This window comes from Heliangelus exortis, chromosome Z (assembly GCF_036169615.1).
Source record: "Heliangelus exortis chromosome Z, bHelExo1.hap1, whole genome shotgun sequence".
In the NCBI taxonomy this organism is placed as follows: domain Eukaryota; kingdom Metazoa; phylum Chordata; class Aves; order Apodiformes; family Trochilidae; genus Heliangelus; species Heliangelus exortis.
In genome coordinates, this window is record NC_092454.1 from 29,816,717 (window position 1) to 29,832,335 (window position 15,619).

Here is a 15,619-nt window from a genome sequence, read left to right on the forward strand (position 1 = left end):
AGGAAGGAAGGAAGGAAGGAAGGAAGGAAGGAAGGAAGGAAGGAAGGAAGGAAGGAAGGAAGGAAGGAAGGAAGGAAGGAAGGAAGGAAGGAAGGAAGGAAGGAAGGAAGGGAGGAAGGGAGGGAGGGAGGGAGGGAGGGAGGGAGGGAGGGAGGGAGGGAGGGAGGGAGGGAGGGAGAAAGGAGGAAGGAAGGAAGGAAGGAAGGAAGGAAGGAAGGAAGGAAGGAAGGAAGGAAGGAAGGAAGGAAGGAAGGAAGGAAGGAAGGAAGGAAGGAAGGAAGGAAGGAAGGAAGGAAGGAAGGAAGGAAGGAAGGAAGGAAGGAAGGAAGGAAGGAAGGAAGGAAGGAAGGAAGGAAGGAAGGAAGGAAGGAAGGGAGGGAGGGAGGGAGGGAGGGAGGGAGGGAGGGGGGAGGGAGGGAGGGAGGGAGGGAGGGAGGGAGGGAGGGAGGGAGGGAGGGAGGGAGGGAGGAAGAAAATTATTTTTTTCTGTATTTCACTTCTCTTAAGTAATTTTTCTTATGTCTCTCTATTTCATCCTGATTTTCATATGAATTGAATTTTAGCCTATCATTGTCAATCTAAACCAGTAAGAACATGGACTATAAAATTATGTATTTAAAATACACGTTAAACGGAAGGTTTTACCTAATATTACTCATAAAGTCCACACGATTTGTAAAGTATGATCATACACTGCAACACTTGTCTAAGCCTCCTACCTGCTGTTACAGCTGACTAATGACATCATATACGTGTGGGTGTAGCTCTGAAACTGGAAGAAGCCTTCTTGGGCAATTATTTTACCTCTGTAGGAAGATGAGTTATGTTTTAATGTATATATGTACTTCTGAATTTCATTAAAGGTACCTTCCATCACTGCATTCCTAAACCACAATGAGACCAAGTTCGTATCTGGAGTAGTAGGAAAGCATGTGGACTTACTGAATATCTGTGTCTACTCATGCTTGTTGTATTTTTTCATGTTCAAGTAAAAGTTAATAAGTAAGTTAATGGCCTTAGGCATTTCTCTTTCTGTCCTCAGTTTAATTTAAAAAAAAAATATAAGGCAGAAAAGATTGTCAGTGCATTGCTAATACCTTGAGTCCTGGGAGTCCATGGGTGGTAGTGCAGATCTGTGCTTGTCATGCAGTGCTTAACCTGACAGTGAAGTCCATGCAAGTGGGTCTGCCACATTTCTGAAGAAAATGTAGAATAAGTTCCTTATTAAGATATATAATTGAATTAAGGTTAGTTAAAGCATGCACAACTTCGCAGGATGAAGGCCTAGTCTGGGAAATAATCTGTTGGAAACTTGATATTAAATATTTTCATTGTAGGGTGTTCAGACTTCTGGAGTGTTTAGTGTTTTGAAAATTGCTTAATTCAGTATCAATCCTCTAATTTGGATTAGAGGTACTTTAAAAGTAGAAAATAAGCTTGTTACACAGTCTTTAAATATTACTTATATGACTGAAGACTATTAAAAATAGTAATTTTATCCATGTTAGTCTATTTTACGGGATCAAATTGTTAAAGATACAGTGTTATTAAAAGCAGGTGTTTGTCTTCCATATTTCTCTGAGTTTCAATGGAAACGAAAAAAATCTACAACTTGCAGCTTCCTGCAAAAGAATCACAGGGATACATTGGAGCCATTTCTTGACTGACTTGAATTAATTAGAGAGTTTGTGGTTGGCAGGCTTTGTATTCACCATGGATTATTAATAGACATTAGAAATGCACAGTAGTCTTTAAAAAAAGAAACCTAGAAACCTGTTAAGAAAATCAAACCTGAATCTGACAAAGTCCACGATAGAAAGGATAGCATAGAAAGACTCATTTTTATTTGACCTAATAAACAAGATTTTTACTGAATTAAAGTTTGGATTTCTTTTTTTCAGAACAGCATTTTTTCCAATACTTTTTGGCAGAACCATTAGCTAAGATAAATTACTGATTGTAGATATTCTTTGCCAGAATGATGAATCTATTTCCAGTAAGCTAGTTGCTTCATCTTGTTGGATATACTCTTGGGAATTTATCACGCAATTCCCTTAATCCAAACCAGTTGTGTACATATATTGTAACTGATGAATTGCTGTCAGTAAATAAATATTCATACAAAATCAGCTATTTGTTAAAGAAATTTTTAAAAACTAATGTTTAACAATCTTTGTACTTGAACTTAGCATTCTTGTATTTACTGCCTTTTAAAATTAAATAGAATGTCATCTAAAACAACTGTTTACAGTTATTACAGCATTGAATTTTTATACTGTCTCAGATAAGAATACATTTACATTGCAACTGTATGTTAAATACTTTTATCAGCACAATGAATAATACCATATCATTAGTCCTTGAAATAATATGTCATTAAATTTGCGAAGATGAATCAACTGTTCTTCCAGCAACTTGTACTCTACGTTTAGATTAAATGCCTTAGTTAAGTAATGTCTTTGAAGACTGGGTGTTACTTCCTTTAGCTCTGATTCTAGTTGGCAAGCATTATATGTTCTCTGTTTATAACCAAAACAGAACATCTATCTGCAGATAACTCTATTTTTTCTTCATAAATTAATGTAATGATGGTGTGTTGGGTATATATTGGTGTGGTGTTTCCTCTTGATTAATTGGGTCTTACTGCTTTTATATGTGCATGTGTTTTATTCCTACTACTGAACATGTATGACTGATGCACTGAACTGTTGTCTTCTGTTCTATAAATATTAATCAAAGAGTATACTCCTGTTTAAAGGCTTTGCAGTGTAGGAGGCAGCCGAACAACATAGACTATAGTCAGCTTTTATTTAAGTCATTATTGTGTAGGGCATTAGTAGGAAAACTATTTTCTCTAACTGGTTAAGAATAATACCTAAACAGACAAAATAAAGAAACAGTATTTCATGCTTAAACATCTGTTGTTTGGTCAAAGTTATGAGATAATGTCATTCAATTAAATTTTGCTTTCAACATGTTCTGCTAAAAGCAGTAATATAGAGAAGAGAAAACAGTAAACGAAGAGGAGATACTTCAGAAAAAAATATTAGGCCTATCAAGCAAGGAAGAAGCAGAAGATGTGGATTTGGTCAATTCAGTCTCAAATGGTTTCAGGTCATGGATTTGGATGAACAGTTTTCTTTAATCAAATGCCAGACTACATTCCATTCGTATGCCAATTCTACATTCCATTAGTATGGTAAAAGGGATGATTTGTCACTAAACTAGAATCAGGCTAGGTACTTGCTAAGTCCTTATGTACACTTAAAAATGTGTAAGGACAGACCTCAGTTAGGGTGTGACAGCTTCTTTGGGTGAGAAATTAAAAGACCTTTTCAGCATTTAAAATCAAAAAGTCAGTAAATGTTTGTTAGTGCTGATGGTGTGGTACAGCTCAGTATCAGAATCAGAGAGTTTCCTGAAAACACAGCTCACAATTTTATGACATCTATTGATACAGAGTTTGGCAGCAACAGTTTCAGCATTCTCTGTGAATCCCAACAGTGAGGCTAATAGAAAGGCTTAGGCTTCAGGTTTTGTAGTAGTTTACAAGGGTATTCTAGTCTTGTATCACCCCTTGTCACTTGCATTAAAATATCCCCAAGTGGAGGCTTTCTCTATGTTGTTAGCAATATTTTCCCATAGTACAGTCACTGGTCTAACTGTACAGCTTGCAGATTTAGTATAATTTATTGAACAGGAGTTGCTCTTCTGTTATATTTACCTTGACCATTTGGACAGTTTTGCTAAAGACCTCTCAGAGTGGTAGGACCACAGAGAATACCACAGAGAATTCACATTATTAGTATTTACTGGTGTCGGGTTTTGACACTTTTTATTATAACTGTTATGAGTGTAAGCAATTTTTTTAATTCCTTCAGTTTCAGCCCAGAAAATATGTTTTGTTATACATCAAGATTTTGCAATAATCTGGAAATATATAATGCAGAAATCCCACAAAACTCCTTCATTTTTATATGATGTAGTATGCTCAAAGACAGGTTTGTTTTAATACAGTAGTACTGAAGCTTGTTATTCATAAAAACAAATTGTTGAAAAGTTGGATCATTGAAGTGCAAAACATTTATTGTGCTTCCAGTCAGTGTATGAATCTCAGACATGTATATGAAGTATTTTAAGGAAACATCAGTAAGAGACCTAAATGGCTTTAATAAAGTACTCAGTTCATCATTATCTAGTGGAAATTAAACTTTTTTATATTAAATGAACACACTCTTATCCGATCTTATACCACCTTCCTTTGAACCTATAAATATTTCTCCTGCATACATACATATATTTATAGAATATGTTAGCACGTTCTTGCAGAAATATCTATTTCAGAAGAGATTTTTACTTAGAGATTATCAACATAAATTGAGTATTTGTTTCAGGTCCACATCAAAGTGGTAGAGCTTGTATATTTTCAAATACTTTCTCTTGGACAAAGGCCATTTCCTCAGTTTTCTTTCATACAAACATCTGGTTCTGTGATCTGAATATACTTCTTCAGTTTGTATAATGATTAATGCCACATTCTCGTTTGTCAGTTCTGGAAAGTTAGTTATTAGTCCAGCTAAGCAATCTTCATCTGTCTGGTTCATGTAGTTCATAGAATCATAGAAAGTTAGAGGTCAGAAGGGACCTCAAAAGATCATCACTACAACCCCCTGACAAAGCAGAGGCACCTATAGCAGGTCACACAGGAATGCATCCAGGTGGGTTTTGAACATCTCCAGGGAAGGAGACTCCGCAACCTCCCAGGGCAGCCTGTGCCAGTGCCCTGTCACCCTCACAGTGAAAAAATTCTTCCTAATATTTATATGGAACCACCTGTGCTCCAGTTTATAATCATTGCCCCTTTTCCTATTGTCAGTCACCCTTGAGAAAAGCTTCACTCCCTCCTCCTGGCACTTACCCTTACATATTTATAAACACTGATGGGGTCACCTCTCATTCTCCTCTTCTCCAAGCTGAACAGACCCAGCTCCCTCAGCCTTTCCTCATAAGGGAGATGTTCCACTCCCTTCATCATCTTGGTCACTCTGTACTGGACTCTTTCAAGCAGTTCCTGTTCCTTCTGGAACTGGACACAATATTCTAGATGTGGCCTCACCAGGTCATACTAGAGGGGAAGGAGAACCTCTCTCAGCCTACTAGCCACCCCCCTTCTAATGCACCCCAGGATGCCATTGGCCTGCTTGGCCACAAGGACACATTGCTGGCTCAAGGTCATCCTTCCATCCACCAGCACCCCCAGGTCCCTTCCCTCTATGCTGCTCTCCAACAGCTCAGTCCCCAACCTGTACTGGTACCTGGGGTTGTTCTTTCCCAGATGCAAGACTTTACACTTGCCCTTGTTGTAATTCATTAAATTTCTCCCTGCCCAACTCTCCAGTCTGTTCAGGTCCCTCTGAATGGCAGCACAGCCTTCTGGGGTGTCAGGCACTCCTTCCAGTTTTGTGTCATCAGCAAACTTGCTGATAGTACACTCTATTCTTGCATTCAGGTCATCAGAAAATACATTGAACAGTAGTGGTCCCAGTACTGACCCTTGAGGGACTCCACTAGAAACAGACTTCCAAGAAGACTCCATCCCACTGACTACCTCTCCCTGGCTTCTGTCCTTCAACCAGCTCCTGATCCACCTCACTGCCCAATCATCCAGGCCACACTTCTTCAGTTTAGCTCCAAGGATGCTGTGGGAGGTGGTGTCAAATACCTTACAGAAATCAAGATAGACCATGTCTCCTGCTCTGCCATCATCCATCCACCTACTTGCATCCTCATAGAAGGCTGTCAGGTTGGTCAGACATGACTTCCCCTTCCTTCAGACTCTTGTCCTTGATGTGTCTGGAGACAGCATCAAGAATGAGTTGTTCCATCACTTTTCCAAGGATGGTGGTGAGGCTGACCAGTCTGTAGTTACCTGGGTCCTCTTTCTTGCCCTTCTTGAAGACTGGAGTGGCATTTGCTTTCCTTCAGTCCTCAGGCACCTCTCCTGTTCCCAGCAACTTGCCAAAGATAAAGATAAATTAAGGTGGTTAAGATGGTTACTGCTTAGTGGCCTGAAAATGCTGCTCTGACAAAGGAGTTTTTAACATTTTAAGAAGAGCTAACTCAAATTAGGTGCCTTTCGCTGCTGATCCACACTTGTCATTCACTAATTTTTATAATCAGGCCTTAAGATTTCAAAAATAGCATAGAGCAAAGAACATAAAATACTATCGCTTTTTAGAAGCATGTCTGGTGGTATTAGTTTTGTATAAATCTTTATTATTCATAACATATGCAAATTTTAGCATGGACTACAGTCTTGTTATATATTCTTTTTTAGTATATATATACATATATATAATGTTTAAGTTGTGCTGATTAATACTATTAAAAATATAGGTGGTAAAAAGAAGCAGAGTCTTTGGATATGGCAACTATTGGCAAGTCGTTTTCTTTCAGCTTTTGTCTTAGATAAATAAGATAACTTGTCTGCAATTGAACAGAATCTATTAGTGTTACCTCTTCGTTTACTTACATGTCTTTCTAAGAAACAGCAATTGATTTCATTTGAGATATAGTTTTAAAACTGAAGAAGGCATTTAGGAATTCTTTGGATCATGTTTTTTATTTGTTTGTTTATGGCATTAAAAAATCATATATTTGAACTGAACTACATCTACTTTTGTGATATAAGTGGATGGGAGACTAATACTTGTATTTTTTCTTTTTCCAAACTTTAGGGGGGACACAGAGATTACCCCGCACAATTGGAGTGTCTTTGGCAAAAGAACTAATCTTCTCTGCACGTATTGTAGATGGTGAGGAAGCAAAATCAATAGGATTGATTAGCCATGTGGTAGAACAAAATGAAGCAGGGGATGCTGCATACAGAAGAGCATTAGCTCTAGCAAAAGAATTTTTACCTCAGGTAAAAAACTATTTTGCTTTTATTTTTTACAAAGCATTAAAACTGAAAAAGAACCAGCTGTATTAAGAAAAATGGCCATGAAGTTCTGTATTAAAAAGCCATTCCAGTTACAAGGAGAGCAATCAGAAGGTTTCTCTCTCATGTATTTTGTGGTGTTGTTTGGTAATTATTTCACAATGAGGCAAAAAAACTGCCAGTCCTTGTATTGTCATGATATGCTCTGTGTTCATACTGTGTAATTTGGCTTTCAAGTTTCAAACATAAAATAGTGCAAGAGTTGTTTTTTTTTTAAATAAAGCAGTACTCTCAGTAAGTTATTTTCTTGCTGTTTAACACTTCAGAAGAGAGGCAAAAAGGGCCATACGAAAGTGTATGTAGCTCAGTGTACTTCCTGTTTTGAAAATATGAAACTTAGTTTGAGTATTAAAGCAAAACCCACTTACTAGTGGAAAATTTCCTTTCTGTCATTTGTGTCTAAGCTTGATGAAAGAATCACTCATGATAAGTGACATCCTATCTTTCTTTCATTAAGAAAAATGAAATAGGATTTTCTGAATTCCTTTGTTTTAGAACTTGAAAATTTTATTAAGAAGTTTAAGTGTGACCATTACTGGAGTTTTTGTGCCTGCTAATTACTACCTGTTCTGCTGCTATAGACTGCAAGCTGTTTGTTCAGAGCAGGCTTTTGAGTTTGGAGCTTTTGATAAACCTGCTTTTCAAGTGAAGTGTTTCGGGAAGGAAATTCATAGGACACAGAGGAAGAAAATAATTAGTAAACCATTCCATTGGATCACAGATGTAGAACTAAAATTTCTCATTGAAAATGAGAAGTTACAGGTCACATACAGCATTTAACTTTGGTTATTTGAGTCTTGAATACCCTCACAGAAGGACCAACATGAAAAAATAAAGTAAAAATTTTAGCATACAGTGATTCTGAAAGGTTGATTTATATTTGTAACTTCTCATTGAAACTAGCTCAAAAGCATTTTGCTTTTCTCAAAGGATCAGGCCATGTCTCTAAAGCAATGTTTCAATGTTCAGAAGCTGGTGCTGGTAGATGGACACAGGACTGAGATATTCTCAAAGATGTCTCACTGTCCTGCAGCACATTGGAGAAAGAGGCTGAAAAACACTCTGCTTGCTAGGAACCTCAGTCAGTCGTGGAATAATGTCATTACTTGACCAGTGTAGGCTTTCCAGTAGAGTATTTTAAGTTTGAAGCTACATCAATTAATTTTTTTTAGTTATCACATGTTTTCACCTGTCCCCTATTTCTGATAACACAGACATAAGACTGACCTTGGAAACACCTCTAATAGTGTCTCTTAAGTTGGCCATTCTGAGCCTTGTTTTATAGGGAATTGAGCAAGCTTGACAAAGTGGACATGTTCAGCACCTTTGAAACATAAACCAAACACACTGCTTTAATTAAGTTCTTCTGAAAACAGTGTGCTTTCACTTTTCCTCAGTATTGAAACTTACTGGTTTGGAAGCAAGTGTCTAGTATAGTGATGTAATTTAGTATATTTGACATATTTACAATAAATTTAATAGAAATCCAAAGTCTAGACGGTCCCGATATAAGAACATTGATGTACAGACTCTTCACTGGGTAATCTTGTTGATGTTGATGATATGTAAATAAGGTTTTTCTTTCATTGTAGGGACCAGTAGCAATGAGAGTTGCGAAACTTGCCATCAATCAGGGAATGGAGGTAAGGATCTGTACTTTTCATAAAATTAACCAAAAGTCAGGCTGGCAGCAGATGTACTGTGTTGATTTTTTTTCTAGAACTGTTTTTAATTTCTCAGACTGCAGTCTTTCAAAATCCAAAGTTTGATTAAATCTTTATAGATGAAATGCAATTTTTTATGCCTCAGACTTCCAGGACTAGACTTCATGGTGATTTTCATAACAAGGCTTAGAAACCTTATGACTGTCAGGGAGTAATGCACTCTACTTATTATTAATACTAGAAAGTAAATATGAACTACTATGAAAAAGTTGTATTTCAAATGCTAGGTGGAAAAAAACCTCAGTCTTATTCTTTCAAGTCTGTAAGTACTCTCAGTGTTTAGTAACTAATAAAGGTTGAAAGGCATGTTGTTTGTTTTTCATAGTTTCATAGAGGCTGGTGTTAAAATTTTATCTGTAGTCTGACTTCATATTTGATTCTGATTGATGTGACTTCTGGGACACTGTTGACCTACCTTTAAACAATGTTAAAATCCAGCCCTAAACATGTCTGGACATGTGTTTTACTTCAGACCTGACAATCATCTCAGTGAGCTCAACAGGACTATTCATATTTAAAGCTAAGCACATGCATAAGGTCTGCACCAGGACAGCTTATAGCTCAACATGGGACAAGGGAAAGGGGATCAAACCACATGCAATATTTGAATTCAGGAAGACAAATTTTTATATGGTCCTTTTTTTCTTAAAGTCTCAAAAGCAGACAGTTATGTAATTGAGTTGAGCTAAGTGTACCACCACTAAGTTTTGGCCTGAGAACTGAACTCAGATGCTGTTCTGCAGAGTATGTTTGTGAAGTTTCCACAGAAAGTAATTAGGGAATTCAAGATCTGTTGCAGTGCTACCCAAGATTTGAAATACCAAAAGCTATACTATGTATTTGTCAAGTATAGTGGACTGAGTCAGAAAGTCAAAGTTATATTTATAGACTTAGGGAACTTATGGTTAGAAGGACCATCTAATTCAAACTTCAGACCCCAAGATAAGATCTACTGTATCGAAACCAATCAAGCCAAATGGTTTGTTGTTACAAACCTTTCATGCCAGAGATTTCACAGCTTCCTTTGATAATCTGTCCTATAGTTTATATTCCCTTGACAAATTGCTCGTGATGCATGGCCACAGTCTTCAGTGGCCATGTGGAGAGCTGGTAAATGCTGCAGCTGTTCAGACCAGCTTCAAAAAAGCCCCCATGTTTATAGTTTTTAAGGGTGATGCAAGAAGGCCATTGGCCTCTTTTAAATTTTAAATCTCTTTGAACATGAATTTACGTTTAATTTGGTGCATGGCATCATGCTCATATATAAAATTTTGAAGATAACTAGTTTCAGAATAATTCTTAGGTAACCATGAAGTAAACTAAGTAATTTCTCCTATCGTAAATGAAATTATTACAATTGTGCAAGTAGCTCATGGTTTTTAGTCATGGTAGTAGTCATGGTTTTTTTAGTAGTGAAGAATATACATTGTTTTGACAGTGTATCACATACTAGTTGTTTTCACCAAATAAGGAAACTGTTAGAGAAATACTAACCAGTTTCACCACATGGCAGTGTAGCATTTCTGTGTTAAAATAAATTAGAACTTCGCTGAAGTATTTTCTGTGTGGCATATCAAAACACAGCATTTAAGTTAGCTGTCAAGTAATATTATATAATAAGTAGGCAAATAGACACTTTTAAAAAAACTCATATTTTTTCCTCAGGTCGACTTGGTAACAGGTTTAGCAATTGAAGAAGCTTGTTACGCTCAGGTATGTAGCTGTGATTAAATGGAAAAACCCAGAAAACAGGCTTTGTTGGTGCATGTTATAAAACATGCAGAATTTCAACTGGAAGTTGCTCTGTGATTTTTTTCTAGACATGTATTGGCATTGTATTTAGACCTTCATTCTGCTTGCTCTGTATTTGTAAGTTACTTAAAGAAGAAGATGTAGTTTAGGACAGAAAAATGTCCCTGACAAAATTTTTAGAGTGGAAGTAGTGAAGACATACACCAGACATACCTAGCCAGTGATACACTGGGTTGCATCTAGTCCAAGAACTGCTTTACTTTTGCTTTTTTTTTTTTTGTTTGTTTGTTTGTTTGTTTGTTTAACATGAAAAAATATGAAAAGGCTTTTCACTGCCACATGCCACTAATGGCATGCTTGCTAATCACCAGAAGATTGAGACAAACCTTTTTGCCAGCAAAACATAAGAATTATGTAAATGAGTTTGTATGTTCTTTGACTTCAAGACAAGTTTTTGATTGTGAAAAGAGAAGCATCAGCATTAGATGCTTATTGCTCTGATTAATAACATACACCCCAAAAACCCAACAAAACAACACATCAAAAACTTTAAAACAAAGCCTAAGGAGTTTCTCACAGTCATCTGTTGGAGCACAATTACTCCTTCTCTCCCAAATAATTTCTTAGCCTTGTATTGTGCCTTTGAAATGCCTGGTATTTTCCTATATCTGACTAGGCATTTTAGGTTTTGGGTTTTTTTTCTGTTATATTATATGTTGCATATTGGATGCATAAAAGAATTAGGATTTGTATGAAAATGTTTTCCTTAGTATTATTTTTAATATGAATAAGGAATTGTTACTCTGCTCATTGCAGACTATTCCAACAAAAGATAGAATTGAAGGTCTTCTTGCATTTAAGGAGAAGAGACCACCTCGCTACAAGGGAGAATAAAAGAAGCTGATGCCTTTAATATACAGGGGATAAAAGTACTGCTGTGAGGAACATTAAGTTGTACTTTGCATACTCATCTGGAATATCACAGCCATGAAAGTAAAAGCAAATCATACTGATGTTGCAACATTTTGAATGTGTCCTTCCATACTTGTACTGGGTCCAAATAGAAATATGTTTCAAATCATGCTTGTTACAATTTCTGAAGATTTAACTGTATTTATTGTCAAGGCCATAGGCTCATGAAGGACTTAAAAAATTTCATATGTGTGAAACATGACATTCCACAATTGAAAATGCTCTGTAAATTCTTCATATAGACAGAACTTGTATGTGATGTTAAGTATAAATCTGCTGTATCATTTTATCAAAGCAAAAGTTACTACTGACCACCAAAATAAGAAATTGTACAACATAGGTATTAAAATTGCTCTGTATATCAGTAAAAAGTATATTTGAGTATTCTACCCAAATATGTACATTATTAATAAAGCTAAGAGAAAAAAAAAGGACTGTAGTTTGTAAAATGCTACACATTATTTATCTGACATACACTATTCTAAATAAAATTAAATCAGCTTTAGCATATAATGGCATCCTTTTGATTAAGTCATTGCCATTACATTCACTTAATTGTGTTAAATGAAGAAATTTTCAAGAGCAGCCTTTAATGATTCATGCTTGTAAGTTAAACATGGCGTTGTTTTGCATTCTTCCAACATATTATCTGAACAACACTGTTGTGAAGGAACTTTATTTCACATCCTCCAGTTATTTTAAATATTTGATGATTGCAATGAAGAATGTGGGGTAGGGTTGCGATTAATACACTGTTAAAGAAACTAGAATTTTCTTAAGCTTTAGAACATTTGTTTTACAGTTCCTGACAATCTATATTTATATACAACGGGGATGATATTGAAGTGTTCTTTGTTCTGTGGCAACCTCAGTGTTCTTTTCATACACTGAGAGAGAAATCCAATAGATTACAAGGTGAGAAAACTTGTGACTCATACTGTATGTTTGCTGTGGATATGCCATATAACCTGGAAATAACCTCTGTAAAAACTTGTTCTTGTTAACTTGTCTGAAAATAAACATAGCTTAGCAGTCAGAGGTGTCTTTTCACATGAAACCAAATTTTTTTTTGTTATATTTTTTGGGGTTTTTTGGTTTTATTTGGTTAGCACTGGCTCACAAAATTTGTGCATGCTCTGCTTTTTCTGCAGCAATAACTGTGGTCATTGTCCATATCCATATCATTTAAATTCATATTGAGACATATCATTACATGTAAATTGATAATAACTAGTAGGGCATACACTTTGTTGACTGGTAAACTTGCTGAGTCAAGCATTTCATCCACAATCATATTCAAATACAGTGCCAGTGCTTGTTTTGATAGTTATATAAAGACTAGGGGGTCATTTTATGATGTTTTTGAAATGCTAACGTATCATTTTCATTTTTACTGAGTAGGAATAATTATGCTAATAGTAGAAAAAATATTAAGTCTATGCTGATGGGTTTCTGTTTCATAACTTTGATAAACAGTCTGGCTACTGAGCTGCCTCTTTTTCTAACAAGCATTGATTAAGTAGCTTCTGTGAATGTCTATTTTAAAACAATGTAATAACTTCAAATACTGTGAACATAAGATGGTGTAGATTTGTGCCTTTAACCAACGTCCATATCCATGCTTTTCTAGGACTGCTTTTAACCATTGCTTTTTCCATAGATGCAAATCCCTGAATAGGTTTCTACTGAGATCAGAGAGAGGATTTATTTACAAACTTAAAAAAAATAATTGAAAATTATTGGTGTTTTGTGGTGCACATTGAAGAAGATGTGTTTTGATGTCTTACTGTAGGATTTTGGCTTTGTTCTTGCACCTAATGACACTGCTGAAAAACCATAGGACTTGTTGTTGTCTAGTGAGGCTGATATAGTCAGTGTTCCCAAAACATGACAGTGATCATGGAAGATATATTTATTTTAAGATACTGTTTTTCTTCACACTTCTGGAAAGACAATTATCTCAAGAAATGGGAAAAAGGAGAATAATTGCAAACAGATAAATGGAAGGGGGAATTCTGTTCAGGTAAAGGTAATGAAATTCCTCTTGTGTGTTTTGAAGTATTACAAAGACTAGTTTTTCTGTTCATGCCTGTTTGTTCTGTTTATTTTCTATTGGCTTTTGTTTTCTCTGAGTCTGGATCTCAGACATTACAGTGCAGGGAACACTTAGAAATTTGTATGGGTTGTTTTCACTTTGATAACGTTGATATTTTATAAGCAAAGTTAGGAAAGTTTTTTAAATTTTCCCAAGGGTATAATCAGAAATGATCATACTATCATCAAAGATTACATAGCATAACTTTTTTATCATAGATTTAAATCATGTTCAGTTTCAGCCTTGGGGCAGAATTGAATAGAAGTTTCCTCATGTGTTCAGATTACAGTGTGTTTGTGCAATGCATTCATTATGCATTGTATCTGTGTGTTTACTGACACATCATATCCCTGCGTATGTGTATGCATATGTCTGCTTGTAAATGAAGTTCTTCAGACTCTCAGAGAAGACTAACCCCACTCAGGATGTGATTGTGCTGTTTTACTCCAAGAAGTTTAAAACTGGTTTCTGCAACAGCATTACCAGCAAAGACCTTGAACCCCACAAAGTATTTACCATAACTGCTACAAGTACACATGATTACAGTGTGTAAGTTCTGTAACACAGAAATTCTGCCAGAGAAGCAGCAGACATGGAGCAAGGAGATGCACATATATTACCATGTGTTGATCACATCTGATAGTTCAAGGCTAGAGCAAATGTTGCAGTAGTTGAAGTGAGTTCTATGTTTCAACAGAGGTGTGGCATCCAGATAGCACATTCCTCCTAGTTCTGTATTATCGTTTGCTTCTGCAGTTTGGACAGGCCTACTGCAATCATGAGCAGCTCATTAATCAACAACTGTCGTAGATTGTAAGATCAGCCTCCACCTCTCTTAAATAAGTCTAGCTTAGATTTAATCTTCAAATTTTATCTAGTAGATAATTGTTCCAAGGACACTCATTCACATGGGAAGAAATATGAAGTAGGTTAAAAGAATTTATTATAGGGGGTGTGAGCAGTCTGTGTCAACGCTAAGTCCTGTTTTACTACTTGAGTTCAAAATAGTACATTAACCCTCTAAGGCATAGTCTGTACATGTATGTTAATAAACACTTCAAAGTTCTGGCTAGTGACTATTGGTCTTTGATGATAATTTAAGAAGCATATGCTAATAAAGCTTTTGTAACATTAAAGAGATGAGAATGTGTTGCTGTTTTCTTGTGGCACATTATAACTACTTTAGAAGAACAGGAAAAGTTCATTTGTTTTTTAGTAACTTATACAGTAAGTTGTTGCTTCTTTATTCTAGCAACTGCTAATTGACTTAACATTTTTCCTTAAGCATAAGGGACTTACGATACTGTGGTACTGTGTTTAGCTCCATTCTTTATAGCATGTTAGAAAATCTGATGCTAGTTATACAAATTCTTTAAAAATGTGTCTTTTTCATACAGCTTAGAAAAACAAAGCTTGAAATTTTGATTTTAAGGATAGAATTGTGAAGGTTGCATTTTAATTACATATAAATTACGCATATAAGTAATAAATCTGTATGTTTATGCCAAAAAATGTCTGACTCTGATTTTGTGTAATAAGTCCGCATTGCTGGAACTGTTCTCTTCAAAGCTGGTCTGCAGCTGACCTGTTTTTGTAATTGTATGCAAGTATCCCCAGCTATTTGCCACTCAGGGTTCAATCTGTGATTCATGTTGTCCTGTAGCTGTCATCTTTTGATGAGCCTCTTCTTCCACGTAATGATGAGAGGAGGAGAGAGACAAGGAGCACACTTCTAAAAAGCAGTGGTTCTAGGAATACCTGGTTTCTAGGCTGTGTTCAGGCTGCATGTTTAAGTCAGAGTTCCCTTCAGCACAGTCATTTCTAATATCTTTATGAGTAGCTCCACAAAGTGGATTTTTCTGTGTTGGTTGGTTACATTACCTGAGTATTCTACCACAGTTATGAGTAGAGCTCACAACAGCCAAACATGATTCCTAAATACAAAAGAAGGTAGGAGCCACAAAAATGGTGTAATGAGAAGTGTTCTGCCTAAGTTAACAGCTCGTAAGTGAACATATGGACACGTTATTTTTTACACTTTGTGTGGAACAAAATTCCTTTCTTCATTTTGGATTC

The 15,619-nt window shown here is 36.0% G+C and overlaps 2 protein-coding genes across 17 annotated transcripts in view; both read left to right on the plus strand.

Moving 5' to 3' along the window:
* The window catches only part of NFIL3 (nuclear factor, interleukin 3 regulated), a 513,505-nt gene that overhangs the window by 125,503 nt on the left and 372,383 nt on the right, over nt 1-15,619 (plus strand). The window lies entirely within an intron of this gene.
* The window catches only part of AUH (AU RNA binding methylglutaconyl-CoA hydratase), a 159,943-nt gene that overhangs the window by 87,024 nt on the left and 57,300 nt on the right, over nt 1-15,619 (plus strand). For 12 of the 16 annotated variants that reach the window (XR_011723392.1, XR_011723393.1, XM_071731449.1 and 9 more), the window contains 3 exons: nt 6,738-6,925; nt 8,593-8,643; nt 10,390-10,437. Coding sequence is in view for 14 of the 16 variants with exons in the window: in XM_071731449.1 (XP_071587550.1) it covers nt 6,738-6,925; nt 8,593-8,643; nt 10,390-10,437 (287 nt within the window). In the remaining 2 variants the exon portion in view is untranslated. Of the gene's footprint in view, nt 1-6,737; nt 6,926-8,592; nt 8,644-9,196; nt 10,354-10,389; nt 10,438-11,292; nt 14,680-15,619 lie in introns of those variants that run through there. The other 4 variants (XM_071731447.1, XM_071731443.1, XM_071731445.1 and 1 more) reach the window with 3 other exon arrangements.